Genomic DNA, 22,393 nt, shown 5'->3' on the forward strand with positions numbered 1-22,393 from the left:
GGGAGCCAGAGAAGAGGGAGTCGGCGCTGACGCGTATTTTCAGCCCTTACTTTTTCTCTCCCCTTGCCTTGCATCATGTCTTGTATACAACAAGTGCTCAATTAAGATGCGGTGAAAGAAATGCAGGAGCATGTGAGAGAGCTCTCCTGGGTCTGCCCTTGGAGAACGGCTGGGCTGAGGCGGGGAGGGGCATCCAGGGAGGGAGGCCAGGTCAGGATCGAGGTTGCAGTGGCCAGGTCCCAACCTGGAATTCACCAGCTCGAGGTGAGGGGTCCCTGGCGTGCTGCGGTTCATGGGGTCACAAAGAATTGGACACGACTGAGAGACTGAACCGAACTGAACTAGAACATTAGTTCTTGTATGTTTTTTCACTGACACACGTCATTGAAATTTTATTCACTGGACAGTCATCAGGTTTCACATTGGATTGATACAAGTTCTTCTTTTGTGTGGTCTAGACGTTCTGGGTGTGCTAAGGGACTTGGTTCTCCACCACAGGAAAGCAACCCCTCAAACCACTGCTTATTTTTCTAGTCTGTTCTTGTGGGTATAATGCTGGCCTCATGGGTCCTTCAAGTTGCGGTCTCTGTCTGACTTCCATCTCGCTTCTGCTCCTGCACGTAGTAGACTGTATAATATTATATGGTTCACAACATTATTCTTGATTGAGTTAAAGCAGCCCTGCAGTTTTCACTGGAGGCTCGCTAACTTAATTGTATGGTTCCTTGGCTGTCCACTCTGTAGTCAGAAATCCTGGACCATGTAGTCAAGGCTGTTAATTCCCCTCTCTTACGAGATCATTGTACACTGATGGGCCTTTGTCTAATTTGGTAGACCCAGAAGCAGAAAACTATCAATGCAGAAATGCCATGCAGTTTATTGCTTGGATGGGTAGTGAAATATCTAGACTCTTTTAGAAAATAACATTTGATTATGTTAAGGGGCTTCCCTGGTGGCTCAGTGGAAAAGAATCCACCTGCAATGCAGGTGATGTAGGTTCAATCCCTGGGTTGGGAAGATTCTTTGGAGAAGGGAATGGCTACCCACACCAGTATTCTTGCCTAGAGAATTTCATGGACAGAGGAGCCTGGCAGGCTACAGTCCATGGGGTCACAAAAGAGTCAGACACATCTTAGTGATAAACAACAACAGCAGCAATCTTATCAAGGAGCAGGTGTTAGCTCTGGTTGGGTTCTCTTTAAAAGCCAGGCTTAGTTGTGGAAAGAAAAGAGAACTGGTGAATCAGTTTGGTTTAAAGGAAAATGAAACTGTCATTCCAATTCAGTATTTCTTTTCTTCCATTTTGGATTACGAGAGCATACTTACATTTTCACACTATTTTAAAATTCCTCTGCTGTAGGGTCAGTTCCTGCAAAGCAAAAGTCAGAAATGGACCACGTGGGACTTGTAGAATTCATTTATTTGCTTGTGTTTGAAGCTAGAAGTTGGTTTGGGGTGAAGTTAGCTAGAGAGGTTAAAGGGGAGGAATTTGGTCCTTTTTTAGAGAGAGAAGTAATCCTGAGATTCTTGGTATTTTACTTTATTTTATCAAGGTTGGGAGTATTTGGCAAGAAAGGATCCTTTAGGGCAGACTTCCTTTGGTCTTATGTTGGTGTCAACGATACTGAAACAGATTCAGATCTGTTTCATTCTTAGGAGTGCTTGTTACTATTTCATGTTTATTTTTCAGTGCTGACCACTGCCCATCTCTTTCTCTGCCACACAACCAGGGTCCCTTTCTATATGGTTATTCTCATCGAACCTGAGAGTTTATAATAGAATTGTTTCCTTTTTTGGCAACCTTAAAATATAGCAAGAACTTTCAAGTCCAGTCAGTGCTTCACAGGTTGTATTATGACCTACCTGGACCCCGTGTGTGTGTGTGTGTATGTGAGAATGATGTGTGCATGTATGTAATTTATATTAAAGTCAATTAGAACTGTTTTTTTTTTGTTTTGCAAAATTAAAACACTTTGCAAACTTTTAAAGCACTATATCAATAATAATGAGTGTAATTGATATAATTAGAGTCTGTTTTCCTTTTCTGCTTCCCAGGACAGCAAACCCAGGACTTAATGTTTTCTTCAAAGAAAGTCTCCTGTCTCCCTCCCTCTCTTTTGACCTTCTCTCACTCAAGTTTCTTCAGTAACCTGTGCTTTTTGCCTCTTCTTTCTTGCGTTTGGAAGATAAAGATGGAAACCCCATTGATATGCCAGCTCTACAACCCACTAGTCATGAGATCTCAGGGCCCACCTTTCCTGATCCTTAAAATAGGGTCAAAGTCCTCAGCACTGGAAGGGTTCCCTTCCTTGCTTTTTGCTGCCCCTCAGTCTCTTCACTGTGCTGGTGACCAGTTTAGAGTCTCTTCCATTTGCAAGTTCCTCTAAAGTCCTCCCAGGCAGTGAGCTAGCTCTTTCCCTTGGTGCTTTGTTAACCCTGTGGTTTTGGTGAGTTTCATCGACTTTGCAGGAAGCCCAGTTCTTGTATCACCCTCAGTTGCATGTAGCCTTTAAATGGGGAAGCAACGCAGAATTCCCAGGTAGGATGGATGTGTTTTTGTCAGAAGATGCTGAGGGCTTGCCCAGGACTCACAGCCCTTCAGATGCTAGCAATAAGAATGGAAAGAAAGCTTATCAAGAAAAAGAGGGACAGCAGAATCCTACCTCTGACGGGGGTGGACCAGGCACAGAGCGACCTGCACTGGCCTGGCGCTCTCTGGCCCGCCTCCCTGCTCCCGTCCTGTCTCCCCTTGGGCTGGGAAGCCCTCTGGTTGTGCAGTGGCTGCGGCTGCAGCTCAGAAGCAGGCCTTGGCTGGGCTGCCACTCAGGGAGAAGGTGTGACCTGCGCCCTGGGCTCCAGTCAGGGGTCTGGAACATGGGTGGGGGGTGGTGTGATGCAGTCTCTTGTTAGCAGATGCTGAACCTGCTGCCACGGGGCCCCAGGACTGCATGTTTCCTGCCTGTGACCTTTCATCCTCTCTGGCCAGACTCAGATGGAAAGCCCACGGCTCTGTGTGCACTGTCAGCGGATGGACATGGTGGTGTAAACTGGACACGCATTTCTTGATTTCCGTACAGTTGTGCAAGGCAGTGCAGATCTCACGAAGCTACCCCCTAGAAATCAGAGTGTCTTCATTCAGCCAACGCGTGGCAAAGAGAGGCAGGCAGAGCACAGGACCCAGGCTGGAGGGTCACTGCCAGTCAGGGACTCTGTTTCCTCAGCTGTGAGAGTTGGTATCTTACCATTAATTGAGATACTATTTATCACAGTACTTGGGAACATCTTGGGCCTTCCCAGGTGGCTCAGTGGTAAAGACTCCACCCGCCATTGCAGGAGATGTGGGTTCAATCCCTGGGCCAGGGAGATCCCCTGGATAAGGAAATGGCAATGCACTCCAGTATTCTTGCCTGAGAAATCCCATGGACAGAGGAGCCTGGCGCGCTGCAAGTTCATGGGGTAGCAAAAGAGTCAGACATGATTTAGCGACTAAACAACAACAACAGAAGCACCCAGATAGGTGTTATTTATTCATACAGGGTGCTGTATGAAGCTGAGAGAGAGGGAGGGAGGAAAGAGAGACTGTTTGTCTATGTGGGTGTTCTGTGTGTGTGACTGTGTTCACCCTGCCAGCCAAGAGCTGAGAGATTACTAGAGGGGATAATGCATGCGTGTTTATACAACCTGGTTGAAGGTGATTATCTGCATGTTTCTGATGGCTTTAAAGGGCCATGAGAGCTCAGTGGGGACAAAGCTTTATGGAGAGGGTGAGCTGGTCTTTAAAAGATGGACATGGAGAGGCACTGACTTTAACAAGTACTAGAGAGAGGGCCCCCTGGGCGGAGGCAGTGGTGCAGTGGCACAGATTTAGGAGCCAATGGGGCCTGTACCTGCCGCGGCAGTAATGGGTTGCATTGCAGCATCAGTTTGGATTTGTCCTCTGGGTGGTTGGGAACCAGTGAAAAACCCTGAGCTGAAGGGGTGTCAAGATGAGAACTGAGCTCTGGGGCAAACGATGTGGCCGCAGTTTGAAAAGGTGGAGTAGAGAGACCAGAAACTGTCTTAACTGGAAGACTGCTAGGAAAATACATGAAACACCTGCTCACCTCCCAGTAGTAGTATTTTTTCCAGTTTTATTGAGTTATAATTGACAGACAGTACTGTTTAAGTTAAAGGTATACGGTGTAATGATTTGACTTACATACATCATAAAATGATTATCACAGTAAGTTTAATGAACATCTATGGTCTCAGAAAGATGCAGTGTAAAAGAAATTTTTCCTTGTGATAAGAACTCTCGAGATTTGCTCTCTTAACCGCTTTCATGTATGACAGGCAGCAGTGTTAAGTGTGTGTGTAGGTCGCTGGTTATGGCCCTAACCCTCATAATCGGAAGTTTGGACATTTGACTGCCTCCATCCAGTCCCCTGTCCCCCACCCCTCACTCCTGGAACCACAGATCTGATCCCTTTTTCTATATGAGTTTGTTTCTTCGTGTGTTTGTTTTTGAAGGATAATTGATCTGCAACACTGTTAGTTCCTGGTGTACAACATAGTGATTTGATATTTCTTCCCTTACAAAATGATCATCCCCCAATATTATTTTGAAGAGTAAATAAGACAGAAGACGTGGCTTTCCATTTGAAGATGAATCAGGATGGTCCCGGTCTGAGCACCCTAGCCCCATGGCAACAGTTGAGTATCCCGACAGAGGAGCTTGGTTGGCTAGTCAAAGGGATCGCAAAGAGTCGTACACAACTGAGCAACTTCACTTCTCCTGAATCAGGTTGCTTGACACCTCTTTCTGCAAGGTTATCTGACAGTATGTTTCACCTAATCAGAGTAAAAACAGGCTTGGCCATCTACATTCAAAGAGCACTCTCCCATGATATCTTGGCTTCTCAAATGGGACAGTGTCTGTGAACTAGGAATGTCTTTACCCAGCTCTAAATGTGCAGGGAAAGTGTTAACTTGAAGCTGGAATTACAGGCAATATGGCAAAATCAGTATATTCTTCCTGTGAAAGCAGGAGACTTGCAGCCTCAAACCAGCCAGGAAAAGACACTGGGTTATTTTTCTGTGCATTATGACAGAAGCTTTGGTCCATTCTTTGAGTTTTCTGAAAGGAACATGCTGCTGGCCACTTCTTACTGGGAAGGCAAGGCCCAGTCCAGCTTCACCGAAATAAGCTAACAACAGGTATGGCAGCCAACACTTAGAGAACACTCCCCCCTGGACTCTCAGAGCACTCCCCCTGAACTCTTTACTCATGGAATGGTGCTATCTGTCCTTGGGCTCTTTCAGACAGCTTTCTAACTACATGGACATTTGTTTTTGTTAGCATGGGATTTGGAGCCTAATGGCAGAAGCGGCATTTCTTTGTGTGACTGCTGGGTGGTTGCAGTCTGACGCCTGGAAGAAACACACACTGGAAGAAACACACACGTGTTCATTTCTCTCTTCCTTACACTTGCAGCTTTGCTGAAGTATCTGTGTTTTCTGAAAGCACACGCCCTTGCTTATTAATGCTACAAAGTCATCTTAACAGTATAAGTTTGCCCACTCAGGGTAGCAACAGGTAGAGCAGAAGCCCTCATGGAACATTCTTCCCTGAATCCTTTTCTAAGGTAATAGTGCAGTGTGATCTAGGTGTGCCTTTGCACAGCTCTGAACCTGTGGGGCAACGTTTTTCTGCACCTAGAACTCGGTGCATGAAGAGAAGCAGCATTTCTGTCCCCCGCCCTGCCCCCGCTCTGCCGGAGGCCTGCCTCCCAGGACCTCCTCTGTCTCAGCCTCCCTGGAGGGACTGGTCTCCACTGTGCTTGGTCAGTCAGTCATGTCTGACTCTTTGTGACCCCATGGACTGTAGCCCGCCAGGCTCCTCTGTCCATGGGATTCTCCAGGCAAGAATACTGGGGTGGGTTTCCATGCCCTTCTCCAGGAGATCTTACCAACCCAGGGATCGAACCAGGGTCTCCTGCATTGCAGGCAGATTCTTTGTCAGCTGGGCTACCAGGGAAGTCCAGGGAATGGTCTGGATAGGAGCATTTTAAGAGCCTAAGAGTTGAGTACAGATTTACGTTCTGGCACCCCCATTAACTTCACAGACTTCACTGGGTGGGGGTTTGCTGAACTACTTTGAGCTTCAGTTTCCTCCAGGATGAAGATAAGATCTGTCTATCCCCTTTCCGCATTTGGTTATGAGGTTAAAATGATGTGATGATTTAAAGGTGGCATAGTGTCCTGTGAGTATCAGTAGTCTTTTCTTCTGATCTTCCATTCCAGGGGAAGAACATTTGAACATACTTGTACTTATGAGTGGGAAGGACTGAAGGCAAAAAGAGAAAGGGGCAGCAGAGGATGAGATGGTTAGAGGGCATCACTGACTCAATGGGACATGAATTTGAACAAACTCAGGGAGATAGTGGAGGACAGAGGATCCTGGCATGCTGTAGTCCATGGGGTCACAAAGAGTCGGACAGGACTTAGAGACTGAACAACAATACTTATGAGGCTTCCCTGGTGGCTTAGTGGTAAAGAATCCACCTGTCAATGCAGGAGACACGGGTTTAATCCTTGGGTTGGGAAGATCCCCTGGAGAAGGAAATGGCAACCCACTCCAGTATTCTTGCCTTGTAAATCCCATTGTCGACTGAAAAATATTAGTCACAGTCTGTAAATAGAGAGTTATTTTATTCCAGGAGGCAGCATCTCAGTAGCTCTGAGGAGGCAGGAGAGGGGGTCAGGCTGTGTACAGGTTTGTAACCAGGGGAGCAGGCAATCTGAACATCAGAGATTATTAAGTAGTAAGGAAAAACAGATATTAAGCTAAGGAGTTTAGCGTTCTTCTGTGTATGAGAAGATGCAAGCTTCTGGGCTCACTGAATTCATTCCTTTCACGTGCCCCTCAGCTATCTGGGGCCAAATCCTATTTTATTTTTTAATTTCTCATCCCCACCTCCCCCGCCCTCCACACTACTCCCCCTGCCCCCAAGCTCTGCAGTGGGTGGTGGCATCTGCTGGAGCACAGGCATCGAGCTCCCTTTTGGGAGCCCTGGTTCCCATTTGGAGGCTTGAAATCGCTGATGGCTATCACATCCTTGTTTGGCTGGAGATATTCCATTTCCCACCTGGAGGGGGGAGCCTGGGGGGAGCCTGGCGGGCTACAGTCCTTGGGGTCACAGGCACGACTGAGCGACTAAACAACAACAACATGCTTACGAACGTAAGAACTTAACTGTGAGCTCAGTGCATCCCCAGCGCCATCTTTAGACTTGGTTTCCTTTCTTTCTCTTTTCTTCCAAAGCTTGCAAAAGGTTTGGTGTGGAAAGTTTAGTTATTTATGCTCCAGCGCTTTCCACCACTGCCCTGGGGGAGGCACCTGTGGTCCCAGGACAACCTGCAGCATTTTCCTTTGGAAAGAAGATTACTACGTGTTGGCTCCATGCATGACGGGACTGTACCTACAGGAACTTCTGGGCCAGACAGGTTTCCATGAAATCCTAGCAGCGTGGTCCATTTTCACAAGAATGTGTTTGAACAGATGCTGCCAAGCAAGCAATGTGCCCGAAACCATTTATAACCCAGGGCCTGTCTGTCTCATCATATCTGCAGATTTATGTAAGCCTTGGTGTCTGGAACCTACTTGGAAGCATTTGACAAAGGAATCCTGATACAGGAGCAAAGCGAGGTTAGCCTGGGGGCCTGTGCTGTCCTGACTGATCTCTTGTTGATAGAATGTTTAACTCAGGTTTAATGGGGTCAGAATTGGAAGGGACCTTGACATGTCTTTCCCATCCCTGGCTTATGTGTAAGCCATTCCTGGTTGGCAAGAACTTATGCTATTAGAGGACATTTTCAGATGGTGTGTGACTTTTCACAGTGATCTCCAAGGGCTCTTGCTGAGAAGTCTTTCTTTGCATCTTTGAGCAAATGAAGAAGGGGGTGTCCTCGGTTGTAGCCCCTTCGCCCCAGGAATCTGCTCTGCAGCCAGAGTAGCCACCCTCACTGCCTTCTCCTGCCACGAGAGTGAAGGCTAGCCCCTCCCCAGAGGCTTCCCTGCTGGCTCCCTGCAATGCGGGAGACCCGAGTTCAGTCCCTGCATCCGGAAGATCCCCTGGAGGAGGGCCTCCCCGTGGGTCGGGCACCCAGCCCACTCCCAGAATCCTGGGATATCCCCTGGACAGAGGAGCCTTGCGGGCTGCAGTCCGTGGGGTCACAGAGTCAGACACGACTGAGCGAGTAACTCTTCACTCCCCAGCGGAAGGCGACCGTTTGTGGGTGTTAGTGTCCCTCATAAAGGGACCAGGGACGTCCAGCCAGTGTCTTCCTGCTGTCCTGTGCCCTCTGCAAGGTGGGGAGGGAGAAGGTGGGCATCCCTCTCCCATCTTTAAAGCTGTAACTCAACCTGCTGGCCACTTTGTACAGGAAGAGGTAACGCTCAGTGTGTGACTGTCGGGTACCAGGTCCTCTTCTCAGAATGCAGACTTTAATGTCGTTCCCGTTTGGAGATCCCAGGAGTTGTAAGTCAGTGGCGAGGCCCCCGGCTGTGGGTGGCAATAGGTTTAGGTGCAGCATCGTCAGAGCCATGTGGTGGGGAGGGTGAGCCTCTGCCCCCAGGGCTGGTGCCTGTGCCTCTGCGGGTGGAGGGGCGATGCTGGGCCCACGGCTGCCAGCAGAGCGTCAGCGCCAGCCGTCTGCCTGCCAACGAGGAGGGGAGACGCGGCGTCAGCCCTGCACCCCAACGTTTCATTGGCCCGTTTTCCACAGTGGCCCCTGTGAGTCAGGAGGAATCTACCAGGCAGTAAGTAATAGCAGGAATCGTGGGGAGATGCAGGCCTCTCTTTGCAGAGGAGAGAACGAGGTCCGGAGCCCCTTCACAGAAGAGCAGCAAGTTATGAGAGCCTCAGGGGGCCAGCTCCCCAGTCCGCACCCCACACCCCGCTCCCTGCCTGCGGGTTGGCAGTTGGGAGCATCTGCCTTCTGAACATACACCACTTGGGCTGCAGTTCTGGCCTTGGCCTTCTTTTAGCTTAGAGGAGATGGAAAACTCGATTTTCCGTTTGGGGATTGAATCTACATCTCTTCCATCTCCTGCATTTGGCAGGCGGGTTCTTCATCACTAGCACACCTGGGACCGCCCCCCTCCCCCAAATCCTCACCCTAAACGAAACCAACTCTGCCTATTTCCTTAATGCATGTTTGGCTCTGGTTCCTTTCCTGCTCACTTTTCCCTTTTAAAAAAATGTTCTGTTTGTGGCCACGTGGGCTTTCTCGAGTTGCAGTGTGTGGGCCTCACACTGTGGTGGCTTCTCTTCTGCGGAGCACAGGCTCCAGGCCCCATGCGCTTCAGTAGTGGCGGCGCCTGGGCTTAGCTGCTCCACGGCCTGTGGGATCTTCTGGAGCAGGGATCGAACCTGTGTCCGCTTCATTGGCAGGAGGCTTCTCATCCACGGGACCACAAGGGAAGTCCTCACTTTTATGATGGTGTCTCTTCTTTCAAGAGTTCTTCCCCAACTGAGCCCAAGCTGCTGTCATGTGCAGCACTGGCCAGAAAGCTCACAGTAGTCAGCTTTACCGCAGACTTGGATGTTTGGTTTCGGTGCTGGCCTCGCTCCTGTCCTGGTGCTTGGTGACTCAGCAAATACTTGCAAGCCTGAGGCCGGCAAGGGGGCGGGGTTGCGGCGGGAAGGGTCCACACACCTGCACTCACACTGACTTGAAACACTCTGTTCTTGCTTCTTAGGTACCCAGATAAGCTGCTTCTCCCCCAGTTCTTTCTCGTGGCGTCAGGCTTCCTTTGTGGACTCTTATTGCTGGGCGGCTGTCCAGCAGAAGGACTCCTTGCAGGGCGATTCTGGAAACCTTCCATTGTGTCTGCATAAGGTAACGGGGGATATTGCAGATCTCATCTCTTTGCTTTGCCGGCGTGGGAACTGAGGTCCGGAGCGGCTGCACCAGTCCACAGCTGCCTTTGGCCAGGCAGGGCTGTAACTCAGATCGTAAAGCCATAGCACATTACAATCGGAAGGAACCTCCAAGATGACTAGATCCAGTGCCTTCCTTTAGCAGATGGGAAACTGAGGCCCTCTGATTCTAGCTCTGTAGTGGCTGGCACCTCATGTGTCTCAGTCACCTTTCTACCCTTGATGCCCAGGGATGTCTGACCCATAGGAGGCTCTCAGGCCATTTTTTATGCCTCAGGGAGCTTTGTTAGAGAACAGCAGAGCTGGGACTCAGAGCTTCCACCAGCTCCTATTCCACCACATGCGGGACCTCTTGGAAAAAGTAAAAGACCAGCCTAGAGGTCAATAGCTTCCAGCCTGTGTGTTACTCCACCATCAAGAAGCCCAGGAATGAATTCATTTGGGGGTATTGGTTGCAGCACAGGTTTTGGCATACACGCCTTTGCTTTCTGATGGGTCCACGTGCTGCAGGGAAGGGGAGATTGTTGCCCAGGAGATGGCAGTGTCCTGCAGAGAAGAGGAGCAGGCCAGGAGCCTGCCGGGGGAGTGCAGGGGCAGGGCGCACAGCGGCTTCGCAGTGTGGGGCTTGGGCCAGAGCCCCAAGGTTTGTGCAGGAGAATGTTCTCTGCATAATGAAATGGTTCCACTGGGTCTTCTCTGTGCTTGTGAAAGTGGGACTTTGTTTCAACTTGTCATTATTTTCAACCACTGCTCTTTTTGTCCATCATGAAAACAAGTAGAATGTTTGTGTATCTTGGGACTTCTCATTCACCAAGGAAAGCATGGTATGTTAGCTGCTAAAAAGCCAGAGGCCAACATTTGAGGCTCTCCTGCCTTGAGCACATAGCATCCTTCTTTTGTGAAAAAGAACAATGTAAATCATTTGCTGTGACTCAGACTTGTCCCCTTATGTCTGTGTATCACGTGCCATTTGGCACAATGATGCTCTCCACTGACTCCCTTCTTTTTGGGGGTTTGGCTTTTCTGCCTTGGCGTTGATTGGGTCCCCATCAACTTTGCATGACTTAGTAGCCACGGCAGCAAATAATAAGGATCTTCTGCATGAATGGGCACAGTTCTAGAAACTGAATATCTTTGTTTGCACATCTAAATGCATGCTGTTGTAGTTTGGTGGTGGTTTAGTTGCCATGTCGTGTCTGACTCTCGTGACCCCGTGAACTGTAGCCCACCAGCCTCTTCTATCCATGGGATTTCCCAGGCAAGAATACTGGAGTGGTTGCCATTTCTTTCTCCAGGATTATCTTCCTGACCCAGGGATCGAACCCACATCTCCTGCATTGGCAGACAGATTCTTTACCACTGAGCCATCAGGGAAGCTCTCTTGTGGTAATTTAAGTCCATTTATTTTAATGGTCTTCTGAGAATGGAAAGTTGTGATCAGCGGCTGGGCTGGGCGCTGATGGATCCACAGAAGAAAAATGTATATTCTGTGATTGTCCATTGTGGGAGGTGGCAGGGAGACTGCGAAACTTCTAGAGCAGGAAGAGGTTCAAAGATTCTGATCCAGATGCATTTTACATGTGAGGATAAGGGCATCTTGGGAGGTCATGCCTAGGAGTCACAGAACTAGTTGCTGGCTGTAAGGTGAAAATCAGGTCTCTAGGCTCCTTTTGCCTCTGCAGGGTTGGGGAAGTCTTATAGAACAGTGTGGATAGCCAAGCCGTAAGTTTTTGATGTCAGTGAAAGATGGAGCTCTTTTTCTGGTGGTGGTAGTTTGACTTGTTTTGGTAGAAGTTTGGCTGAAACTCTGAGCAGAGGTCTTTCCCGATTCACAGGACTGGAGACAAAAAATTGAACAGGCCAAGTTGGAAGGACCCTGGTCAACACCGTAGGCCTGAAAGGCCATTGCTGAGTGAGGGGTAATGCAGAGTTCAGCCAGCCCTCATAGGGTCTAGAGCCTTGGTTCAAAGCATTTTAGCACCAATTAAATGAAGGGAATTTGGGATTGTCAGTGTCTTTAGTCTACTGCCAGCCAGAAGCAAAATTCAAGCAGCCCTCACAGGAGGAAGTCACTTCATCCAGAGCCTCAGATCCTTGCTCCAGTTTTTCACATGTGGTGTTCAGCACTCAGTCAGAAATAACTGGAGAACAGGAGAAATCCCAGAACTAGAAACAGACCCTCAGACCATGAGAGCGTCCTCAGCTCCTGGCCATTGTGCGTGCCCAGTGTCCCCATGCAGCATAACCCCCTCCTTTGGGTGAATGGAGGAGCCCCTTCTCCTGACCGAAGCCAGATCCCCGTGTGACCCACTTGTGTTCTGGATCCCCCTCCCAGGTTATAGGTGTCAGGATACATTTAATAGGAGGCTTCCTGTGTGCTGTTTTCAGTCTTGCATGAATTCTATGTTCCTTAACAGCACCTGAATACAGGTGCCAGAGAGCTGGCAAGCCGGCTTGGCTTTCGGGGGTAATAGAAATTCATGTATCTCATTCATATGGAAATTCCATATGGTGAACAGCAGCCATTTACAAGTCTCCTCCTTTCTGATATGTAAAGTAACTGTTACAACCCCCTCTCTAGAAAATAATTCTAACCTCCAGCTTTCTAGATGACTTGTTAGACTTTTGATCCCTATCTCTGCTAAAAAGGGCTATCTGGTAAGAGAGTATATATATGCCCACAATATGTTGAATAAATGCCTTTGTTCCACCAGAGCAATGGTCACCGTGTCTTTCCTCATTTTCCTCATTCTCTCTCTCTCTCTCTCACTCTCTCCCTCTCGCTCTCTCCCTCTCTCCATTTCAGGCTGTTTCCACGGAGCACAGGTGTCCACCGTGTCTACTTATTTGCCCGGGCTTTCAAGACCTCTTCGAGAGGGCGCCCTGAGCCTACGTAGACGGTGCTAGCTCTTTGTCCTAGAGTTATATTGGCATACTGTGTAAACCAGGGAATATCAGCCTCTTTTCTTCCTTCTTTTCTTATCGGTCGATTCTGTACCCCCAAGTTCCGGTCCATTAAAGGACCACAACAATAGGGACTCCTCTCCCCATCTTTTTCATCTGCATCCTCAGCACTTCCCTTCCCAAGGGCTCTCTTCCCAGTGACGTTTTAGCGAGTCCGCCTCTGCAATGCGTGGTCTTGCCGAGGTCACCTACGCCCTCCTTGTTGCTGAGTCACTTCTCACTCAGGGGCATGTGCTGCTTGGCTTCTCTGGCATCCAGCCCTGTGGGCCATGCCCTCCTGCAGGTGCTGTCTTGTCTCTCAGGGCAGAGTCACCCTTCGCCCGTCCCTGAGAAGCTAGGGTTCTCTCCCAGGGCACCTCTTTGGCACCCCTCCCGGAACCATCCCAGGCCCCGGTTCCTCTTTCCTCCCATGGGCCTTTGACACCCATGTCTTCACCCCCAGCCTGGCCTTCTCTCCTGAGTTCCAGATCCGCATGACCCACTGAACTTGGACCCTTGAAGGTCTGGCTCGCGCCTCCAGCACAGCTTTAGAGCTGACCTTCCGTCCCCTGCCTGTCCGCACTGTGATCTCTAGCTCGGTTCATGACACCAACCACCCTGTTAGATCAGCCACAGATATGAGGGCCACTGTGACTCTGTCTCCCTCCCTGCATCCTGTCCGTCATTGAGCCCTATTAGGTCTGTTCCTTAGGCAGCTCTGAGCCCTTCACCCCTTGGTCTGGCCCCTGGGACTTCCTGTCATCTTGGCCACGTTCCAATCACAGGGGCTCTTTTCGGCCTGACTGTCATTTTCCTGGCTTCCCTGATAGTTCAGTTGGTAAAGAATCCGATGCAGGAGACCCCAGTTCAATTCCTATGTTGGGAAGATCTGCTGGAGAAGGGATAAGCTACCCACTCCAGTATTCTTGGGCTTCCCTTGTGGCTCAGCTGGTGAAGAATCCGCCTGCAATGCGGGAGACCTGGGTTCGATCCCTGGGTTGGGAAGATGCCCTGGAGAAGGGAAAGGCTACCCACTCATTTCCCTAAACAAACACCTCCAGTGTCCTTATGAAATGTCTCTATTTCTTAAAAAAAAAAAAAAAACAAAACCTATTTTGGCTAACAAATTCACTCTCCTTTCTGGCTCTGTGAACCATCGCCCCAGCCTCGCCTCCATACCCAGCCTCACCCCTCTGCACCCAGGGGCCTTGATTTCCTGCAGGTCTCATGTTCTTGGTTGTTTCACTCACGTTCTACTTTGAAGAGCTTTCCCAGCCCCGAATCCGGGGAACTCCTAATTAAGTTTTCTAGTCTTAGCTTAAATGTCATTTCCACCTAGAAGCTTCCCCTGAACCTCTCTCCAGACTGAGGGCTGTTGCTAGTTCAAATTGCTTCAAGGGCCAAGTGGGTGAATGTGAAGCTTCCAGGAATAAGACTGTGGGCCAGCTGAGTAGACAGTAGACCATACGCCACGCCTCAGACATTCAGATCCTAGAAATGGGTCACCAGCCGAGCAGACTATCATCTGTACCCCACCCTGGTCTGCGTTGCTTGGTTGTGTGTTCCTAGAGCAGCCTGCCCTTTTCCTGAAATCACCTTTTCCTGGGATACGGTCATGACTTGCCTTATGTGCCAAGTTGCTTTAGTCATGTCCAACTCTTAGTGACCCCATAGACTGTATCCCACCAGGCTCCTCTGTCCATGGGATTTTCCAGGCAAGAATACTGGAGTGGGTTGTCATGCCCTTCTCCAGGGATCAAACCCATATGTCTCCTGCATGGGCAGGTGGGTTCTTTACCACTAGCGCCACCTGGCACTTGCCTTAATTCTTCTCAATTAATTCTTTATTTCCAAGACTCTTAAGTTCCATGAAGGCAGAGACCATGGCGTGTCTTGTTCATCCCTGTGCCCAAGGACTATGCACCGTCCATAGTGGGTGCTTGGAATACATGTGTGGACAAGACGTGAGGAATGAGGTGGCTGCAAGTCCTGATCAGAACCAGACTTGGTTCTCCAGGAGGCTTCTGACTTGTGCTCACGATGAGGGGGTTAGAAGCACAGGGTTTATGTGAACACTTCTCAACTCAGTTCTGATGTCAGAGCTAAAACCAGAAGACCCAGGGACTTCCATGGTGGTCCAGTGTTTGAGAATCTGCCTTGTAGTGCAGAGGATGCAGGTTCAATCCCTGGTCGGGAAACATGCCATGAGGCATGCCATGAGGCAGCTAAGTCCATGCACCACCGTAAAAGATCCCACATGCCACAACTAAGACCTGATGCAGTCAAAAAAAAAGAAGACCCAGAATCCCCCTGAAGAAGTTCCTCAGTGGAGCACTGACATGGGCGTGACTGACGGCGGTGGTGTGATTCATGCTGGCACTCCTCCACACCTGCTTTCTTCACATCTCGCCCTTCTCCTCCTCCCTTTCTCTCCCACCCCTTATTTCTGGTGACTCTAGTACCTGAGTTGGCTCTGGTTGAAATGTGGGTGCACTCAAGGGACCAGCAGCTGGCACTCCAGGACTGTTTGATAACTGGTCTTTTTTTGAGTGCTCTGTTCTCTTTGTTCAAGTTCATAAAGTAGGCAACTGTTAGGCATGATTTCTTTCTGAAACAGAAAAGCCAGTTTTTGACTGAAACAAACAGACAAAAACAAGAACCTTAAAATTAACAGAGTTGTCAGATCTTGCTATGTTTCCTTTAAGTGGATTCAAAGAAGCTTACTTGGAGGGGTTCTCTGAGGCTACCAGACCAGAGGTTTTCAAACCTTAGCACTATCCATGTGAAAATACAGGACCCAGGGCCCCAGCCAGACTACTGAGTTGACACCTGTGGGTTTGAAACCTGTGGCATTAAGGCGTGGAATGTGATTTTTATCCACTTTTCAGGGGAGTCTGCTTTTGCTAGGCCAGATTAGGTTCCACTGTAGACACCAGTCATCTAAACCAGTGTTTCCCAAATTCTGTGTGCACGCAGATCACCTGGAGATCTCGTTGAAATTTAGATTCAGACTTTCGTATTTCTTTGCTTGTCTTATTTTGTAGTGGTGGTGGTGGTTCTTGTTGAAAACTGGACATTGTTGAGAATATATTGTAGCCCAGCCAGATAAGTTACTAAACAGAAAAGCAAATAACAAAGCAGTCTTGGATGAGGGAGGGATCAGAATCTAGAATCCAGAGTTGCTGCAATGTAGACTCAGATTCAGTAGGCCTGATGGGGGCCTGCATTCTTCATTTCTAACAAGCTCCCAGGTGATACTGAGGGTGCTTGTCTGTGGATCACTTGTTGCAAAGCAAAGATCCTGGGCAGGGGCTGGCAGACTGACATACATGCTTCAGCCAGATCCAGCCAATCACCCATTTCTGCAGACAGTTTCATTGGAACACAGCCATGCTCATTCCTGTATACATTACCTGTGTCTGCTTTTATACTATGACAGAATCACCTAGTTGTGACAGAGGCCATATGGCTCACAAACATTTCCTGTCTGGCCCTTTGCAGGAAAAAGTTTCCCACCCCAGATCCAGAGCTCCTAAGCCCTCCCAGATGATCCAGTGAAACAGAACTCCCCACCTCATAGAACACTCCGTGCCATGTTCTTGCAATCTTTAGGAAAGTTTTTCCTTGCTTCCTTATGACTTGGTTCTAATTCTGTTAACAAGAGTCTTTTCTTATTTCATACACAAATGCTCTGTTTGCCCTCTTCTCTTTTCCAAGTCTCTCTTCCTGTTAGGTCCCTCCCAGAATGTCACCCAGCATGAAGCCTGCTGCCTTGGGTGTCTTCCTTTGAGTGCAGAATAGAATGACATACCACCTTTCTTCTCTCTCCTCTGTAAACCGCTGATGTAATGCATTAGTCTTTCTGGGGAGCCCTTCACTCATTGGGCTTCGTGTAATTGAAGTTATCTTTAAGTGCGTTACTGTCCAAGCAACAGGCATGCAGGAACAAACATAATTTGTGAACCTTATATGTCTCCTCCCCTATGGAATTTGTTCTTGATTAACGTGACTCCTGCTGACTGATCCTGAAGTGTGAGGCTGTCACATCCTCCGTGGTTTGCTTGTCTTTTCCTGCACGTTCTGCTTGGATCCTAACCATGCTCTTGGCTTCTTTGACCATCTCTATGCTGCAGAATCTGAAATTTGAAAGAAATGGTCAGATTTTCCTTTATTTTTAGTTATCTACTACACATCTCCACCAGGCTACTCTTGACTGTAGTGTCTCATGTTCAGACTTTCTCATCTCAGCTCTGTCTCCCACATCACTCCTTTCTGCCCTGAGTCTGTTCCTCCTTGTTTCTTTATTTTAACTGATGGCACTACCACCCACACCCTCACCTAAGCTGGAAACCCGGGATTATTAGCCCTAGTTCTTCCCCTTTTCTATCCATTGCTTACAGTTGGGCACTGGAAGATATGTTTTTCCCTCTGTGTATTGAGTTGGCCAAAAAGTTCTTTCAGATTTTGCCATAAGATGTTACAGAAAAACCCAAACTAACTTTCTGGCTGACCCAATAGCTCTCAGATCCATCTTCTCCGCTGCTGCCACCTTGTTAGTGCTCCTCACTGCCCCTCTCTGCTGCAGTAACCTCCTGCCTGCTGTCTCCTCTCCAGTGTCATCTTTTCTTCACGGCTGTAATAATCTTTCTAAAATAAATTTCCATCATGCCCTCCACCAGTGGCTTCCCCATACTGTGGGAACTTCATAATTCAGTTCATGCTTCTCCTTTGTGTGGATTTCCTGGGACTGCTCTGACAAGTGACCACACACTCAGTAACTTGAAACAACCAAGATTTCCTCTCTCTTAGATTTGGAAATCAGGGTGTCAGCAGAGTCGATTCCTGCTTTGGGGCTCAGAGGGGGAGGATCTGTTGGTGTCTTGCTGCTGGTTTCTGGTCATGGCCAGCGGTCTTGGTGGTCCTTGTCTTGTAGGTGCATCACTCTAGTTTCTGCCTCCGTCTTCCCATAGCTCCTCCCTGTGTGTCTCTGTGTCTTCTTATGGCCTGCTTAGAGGAATACCAGTCACTGGATTAGACCCCACCTTAAGTTAGTTAGCTTGCCCCTTGGAAGAAAAGCTATGACAAACCTAGACAACATACTAAAAAGCAGAGACATTACCTTGCCTACAAAGGTCCATCTAGTTAAAGCTATGGTTTTTCCAGTGGTCGTGTGTGGATTTGAGAGTTGGACCATAAAAAAGGCTGGGCGCCAAAAAATTGATGCTTTAGAACAGTGGCATTAGAGAAGACTTTTGAGAGTCCCTTGGACTGCAAGATCAAACCAGTCAATCCTAAGGGAAATCAGTCCTGAATATTCATTGGAAGGACTGATGCTGAAGCTGAAGCTCCAATACTTTGGCCACCTGATCCGAAGAGTCAACTCACTGGAAAAGACCCTGATGCTGGAAAAGATTGAAGGCAGGAGGAAAAGGGGATGAGAGGATGAGATGATGGTTGGATGGCATCACAGACTCAATGGACATGAGTTTGAGCAAGCTCCGGGAGATGGTGAAGGACAGGGAAACCTGGCATGATGCAGCCCATGGGGTCACAAAGAGTCAGGCATGACTGAGCGACTGAACAACAGCAACAACAACTTTAGTATGACAGGCTTCCCAGGTGGCTCAGTGGTAAAGAATCCACTTGCTAATGTGAGAAATGTGCAAGATGTGGGTTTGATTCCTGGGTTGGAAAGATCTCATGAAGGAGGAAATGGCAACCCATTCCAGTATTCTTGCCCGGTAAATTCCATGGACAGAGAAGCCTGGCGGGCTGCAGTCCTTGGGGTCACAGAGTCAGACGCAACTGAGCACACAATGCTAAGTTAGTATGACCTCATCTTCACTCGTTACATCTGCAAAACTCTGAATCATGCAATCACGACTTTGAAAGATGCTGAGACCTCAGAACTAACTGGGAGTAGATAGAGCTTAGGAACAAAGCCGTTCCCCTCCAGCAAATGCACTTGAAAGCCTGGTAGTTTTTCCATTTTCCTTATTTGGACAAAAGGATTTTAAAGAATATAATTTCATGGCCTTTTTTTTAAATTCCTGTCTCAGTGGAATTAATTTTAAAACCATCTTGCTGCAGTTTCATTGAAAATCATTAAAAAAATAAATTTATTAAAAAAAAAAAAGAAAATCACTTTTTTCTTTCTGATGGAAAAGAAAGAGAGGTTTAACTATGAAGAAAAACTAAGAAATGGGACATTCCTCTACATTCCACTACAGGTGATCAAAGTACAAGGATATTTAGAAGAAAACAAACACTTGATATGTAATACCTTTAAACATTCATTTTTCTAATTGCAGTGAGTGGTGTTGAACTATTCATTGGTGCTAATTATTGCATGGTTTTGGCATGTTAGAAAAATTGTCACAGGCTGTAAACAGTTACTTTTCAATTCAAAAGAATGCTTGGAGGTAAAATGCTATTATTCAAATAGCTTTGAAACACAAGTGACTTAAACACATATTCCATAGCCCCAAGTTAGAAACTGTTCCCTCCATGGTTCTCAAAGGAAATCCCTGTTTCTTCTGGTTATGGAAGCAACACAAACTCATTTTTATACTAATGGGCACCCTTCAGGGCAACTAGGAGTGAAGGAACTGCATCTCACTGTAGCCAACAATAAATCATGTGGCCAAAATGCAGCTAATCACAGCCTCTTATGTGTATCATTGTGTAACAACTCTTTGTAAATTGGGTTAGTAATTTTGAGGACGCCATCCCATGCCAGAACCCCCAAGGGAAGCAGCTGCTTTGGTGAGACTTTGTGGAGTTTCTGAGCCATTTCTGCTATTTCTCTTGCCCCTGGGGCAGGGCTTCGTAATGTGGGCTCCATGATAGCATCAGGAAGGCTATGAACTGGGATAAGAAAACATAGGGCAACTTTATTTTCTGTCTACTTCCAACTAAAACTTTAAAAACCATGTCTGTTAAGTAGTCAAGAATCTATAGTGGTATTGGTACCACCTGTCAGTGTCACCCATAGAAATCTCAGCTGTCTTGAAGTACTTTTTACTGTTCATCACTTCCAAGTTACTGTGTTGTTGGGCCATCTGTTAGATCCCATCAAGTGTGCTAATAAGAACCATATACAAATCTGTCTTTTAATGTTATGATAGCTGTATATCAGTGTCATCCATTTCCTTTGTGAATTTGTGTTATTTTAAGCATTTAAAAACGCTATTCTTCATGAAAAACAAGGCAAACTGAGGAACTGTCACAGAACCAGGGTTTCTAGGGAGACATGACAGGAAAATGCAATGGATACCCTAGATCTTGAAACAAAAAGAAGGCAGTAATGGGAACACTGGAGAAATCCAAATCAAAGCCTGAAATGTAGTTAATGGTGATATATCAACAATGGTTTCTTCCTCTTAACAAGGGTACCATGGAGATGTCCAGTGTCAGCAGTGGGGCAAACTGAATGAGGGTCATTTGAGAACACTCTGGACCATCTTTGCAACTTTTCTGTACATCTGTTAATAATCTATAGTGGCTTCCCAGGCTTCCCCAGTGGTGCTAGTGGTAAAGAACCCACCTGCCGATGTAGGAGACATAAGAGATGCGTGTTCAGTCCCTGGGTGGGGAAGATCCCTTGGAAGAGGGCATGCCAACCCACTCCAGTATTCTTGTCTGGAAAATTCCGTGGACAGAGGTGCCTGGCAGGCTACAGTCCATAGGACCAGAAAGAGCTGGACACACCTGAATGACTAAGCACACACACACACAATCTATAATGAGTCACACTCTCACTTGGTCTGCTGCCGGCTTCCAGAGATGTTGGGGTGGGGAGTTTTGTGTCAACTCAAGGCCTTTGTAGCCTCTGTCTGTTACAGGTCTGAGGAGCTGTGGAGAGAGACCAGTCCAAAGAGAGGGAGAAGTTTTCCAGAGAAATAAAATAATCTGCAGTGTATTATGGTGGAAGAGGCATAGTTCTGGGATCAGAAAGGTCCAGCTTTGTATTCTGTCTCTGTCACCAGTTTTGTGCTCCATGGCCAGAAATTGCTCTGGGCATGCTCTTCCACTTTGCAAAATGAGGCCATCAGTAATGGCTTTGCCGGGGTCATTGTGAGGATCGACATTCACGAGGCCACTCAGTAGCCCTTCCGTTGGTTCTGGCTGTGTTTTGGTGCCTGTGACATGCCAGGCACCATGCAAAGCATTTTTCATAAGGTATCTAATTTAATCTTCATAACACCTGTGTTACACAACCATTTCATAGATAGGGAAACTGAGGTCAGAGGCTCAGTAACCTTGCTGCCAAGGCCACTACCTGAGCTTGCCTTCACATTTGTGCTGGCTGCAGCTTCCTCTGTCTTTGAAGCTAAGCCTTTCCTCCCTTCCCCAGGGGTCTTGGTTACAGGATGCTCTTCGCTCTCTCTTACTTCTGAATTCTCTCTCGTTGGTTTTGCACGCCATCCAGATTGGGATGCTCCCCATGACTGTTGTTCATTAAGGTTGGCTTCTCCAGACTTGAGATTACCTGGCTGTAAAATGAGGATGTTGTGTGGTCCTCACGGTCTGTCCCTCTACAGAAGGTCCGTTCTGCACTTCGTAGATTTTATCTGCTTATTTCTGCTATTTACTAGGTCACTGAAACCAACATTTTTCTAATTTGTTTTGAGCAAAGTTGTGCATTTCTGTGTCATTCTCCCAGATTCCAGAGAGGGAGAAAAACAGAGTTCCAAAAGCCTTAGTGATCTCCTAAAACCATAGCGATTAAAAAAAGAAAAAAAGAACCCGGAGGCCACTGTGACATTGACATCTTCCTTAATTGTGATTTTTCTGAGGGATTATTTTAAAGGACTGGGGAATAATTTTATTTTTTCTTTCTTTGATTAGAGCAGAGACATCATGTGTCATGATGTACTTGCCAATTATTTCAAATTAGAGTCTAGCAAAGTTGAGGGAGGTGGGGAGGGAGTTACTAGTGTCAAGTATTACCTGGACAGGTGAATTTAGCCATAAGATGTAACTACTGGGTAAGGAGCCTGATTTTCACAAGCGATGTGGGGATGCACTTTAGTGTAAAAATGAGAAAACTGCTAACAGTGCTTGGCATGGTTACTTCAGTGGGGGCTTGGGTGGGGGGGGTCTGTTGATTGCATGATCTGCTCCCCTGTTTTTCAGTTTTTCCCCTACATCCTGTTGCTGGTGGCCATCCTGCTGTACTTGCCCTCCCTGTTCTGGCGTTTCGCAGCTGCTCCTCATGTTTGCTCGGATTTGAAGTTTATCATGGAAGAACTTGACAAAGTTTACAACCGTGCAATTAAAGCCGCAAAGAGCATGCGTGACCTTGACTTGAGAGATGGTGCCTGCCCAGCGCCAGAAGTTAATGAGAACATGGGGCAAAGGTAACTCAGCCCCCAGCCCATCGGGATTTGGGAGTACCAGTTTGCTGCCCTTCTCCTGTCCATCTGGGCTCCGGGTTCTCACTACCAGTATGTGGGGGACTGGCATCCGCCTCGTGACACCTGGGGGGAGCCAGGAAGGCCCGCCCTTCCCAGATCACACTTCAC

At 47.8% G+C, this 22,393-nt stretch overlaps 1 protein-coding gene and 1 long non-coding RNA gene across 6 annotated transcripts in view; one reads left to right on the forward strand and one right to left on the reverse strand.

Moving 5' to 3' along the window:
* Positions 1-22,393, forward strand: part of PANX1 (pannexin 1) — a 44,740-nt gene that overhangs the window by 3,341 nt on the left and 19,006 nt on the right. For all 5 annotated transcript variants that reach the window (XR_014067851.1, XR_014067850.1, XR_014067852.1 and 2 more), the window contains exons 2-3: positions 9,743-9,882; positions 22,005-22,228. Coding sequence is in view for 1 of the 5 variants with exons in the window: in XM_081537703.1 (XP_081393829.1) it covers positions 9,743-9,882; positions 22,005-22,228 (364 nt within the window). In the remaining 4 variants the exon portion in view is untranslated. The remainder of the gene's footprint in view (positions 1-9,742; positions 9,883-22,004; positions 22,229-22,393) is intronic.
* Positions 6,672-20,584, reverse strand: LOC145524800 (uncharacterized). Its single transcript, XR_014067857.1, has 3 exons — positions 20,413-20,584; positions 15,329-15,474; positions 6,672-8,697 (listed from the first exon to the last, which is right to left on the reverse strand). It is a non-coding gene; the product is annotated as an uncharacterized LOC145524800 (long non-coding RNA).

Source organism: Giraffa tippelskirchi, chromosome 10, assembly GCF_054371585.1.
Source record: "Giraffa tippelskirchi isolate mGirTip1 chromosome 10, T2T-mGirTip1v1.2.pri, whole genome shotgun sequence".
Classification (NCBI taxonomy): domain Eukaryota; kingdom Metazoa; phylum Chordata; class Mammalia; order Artiodactyla; family Giraffidae; genus Giraffa; species Giraffa tippelskirchi.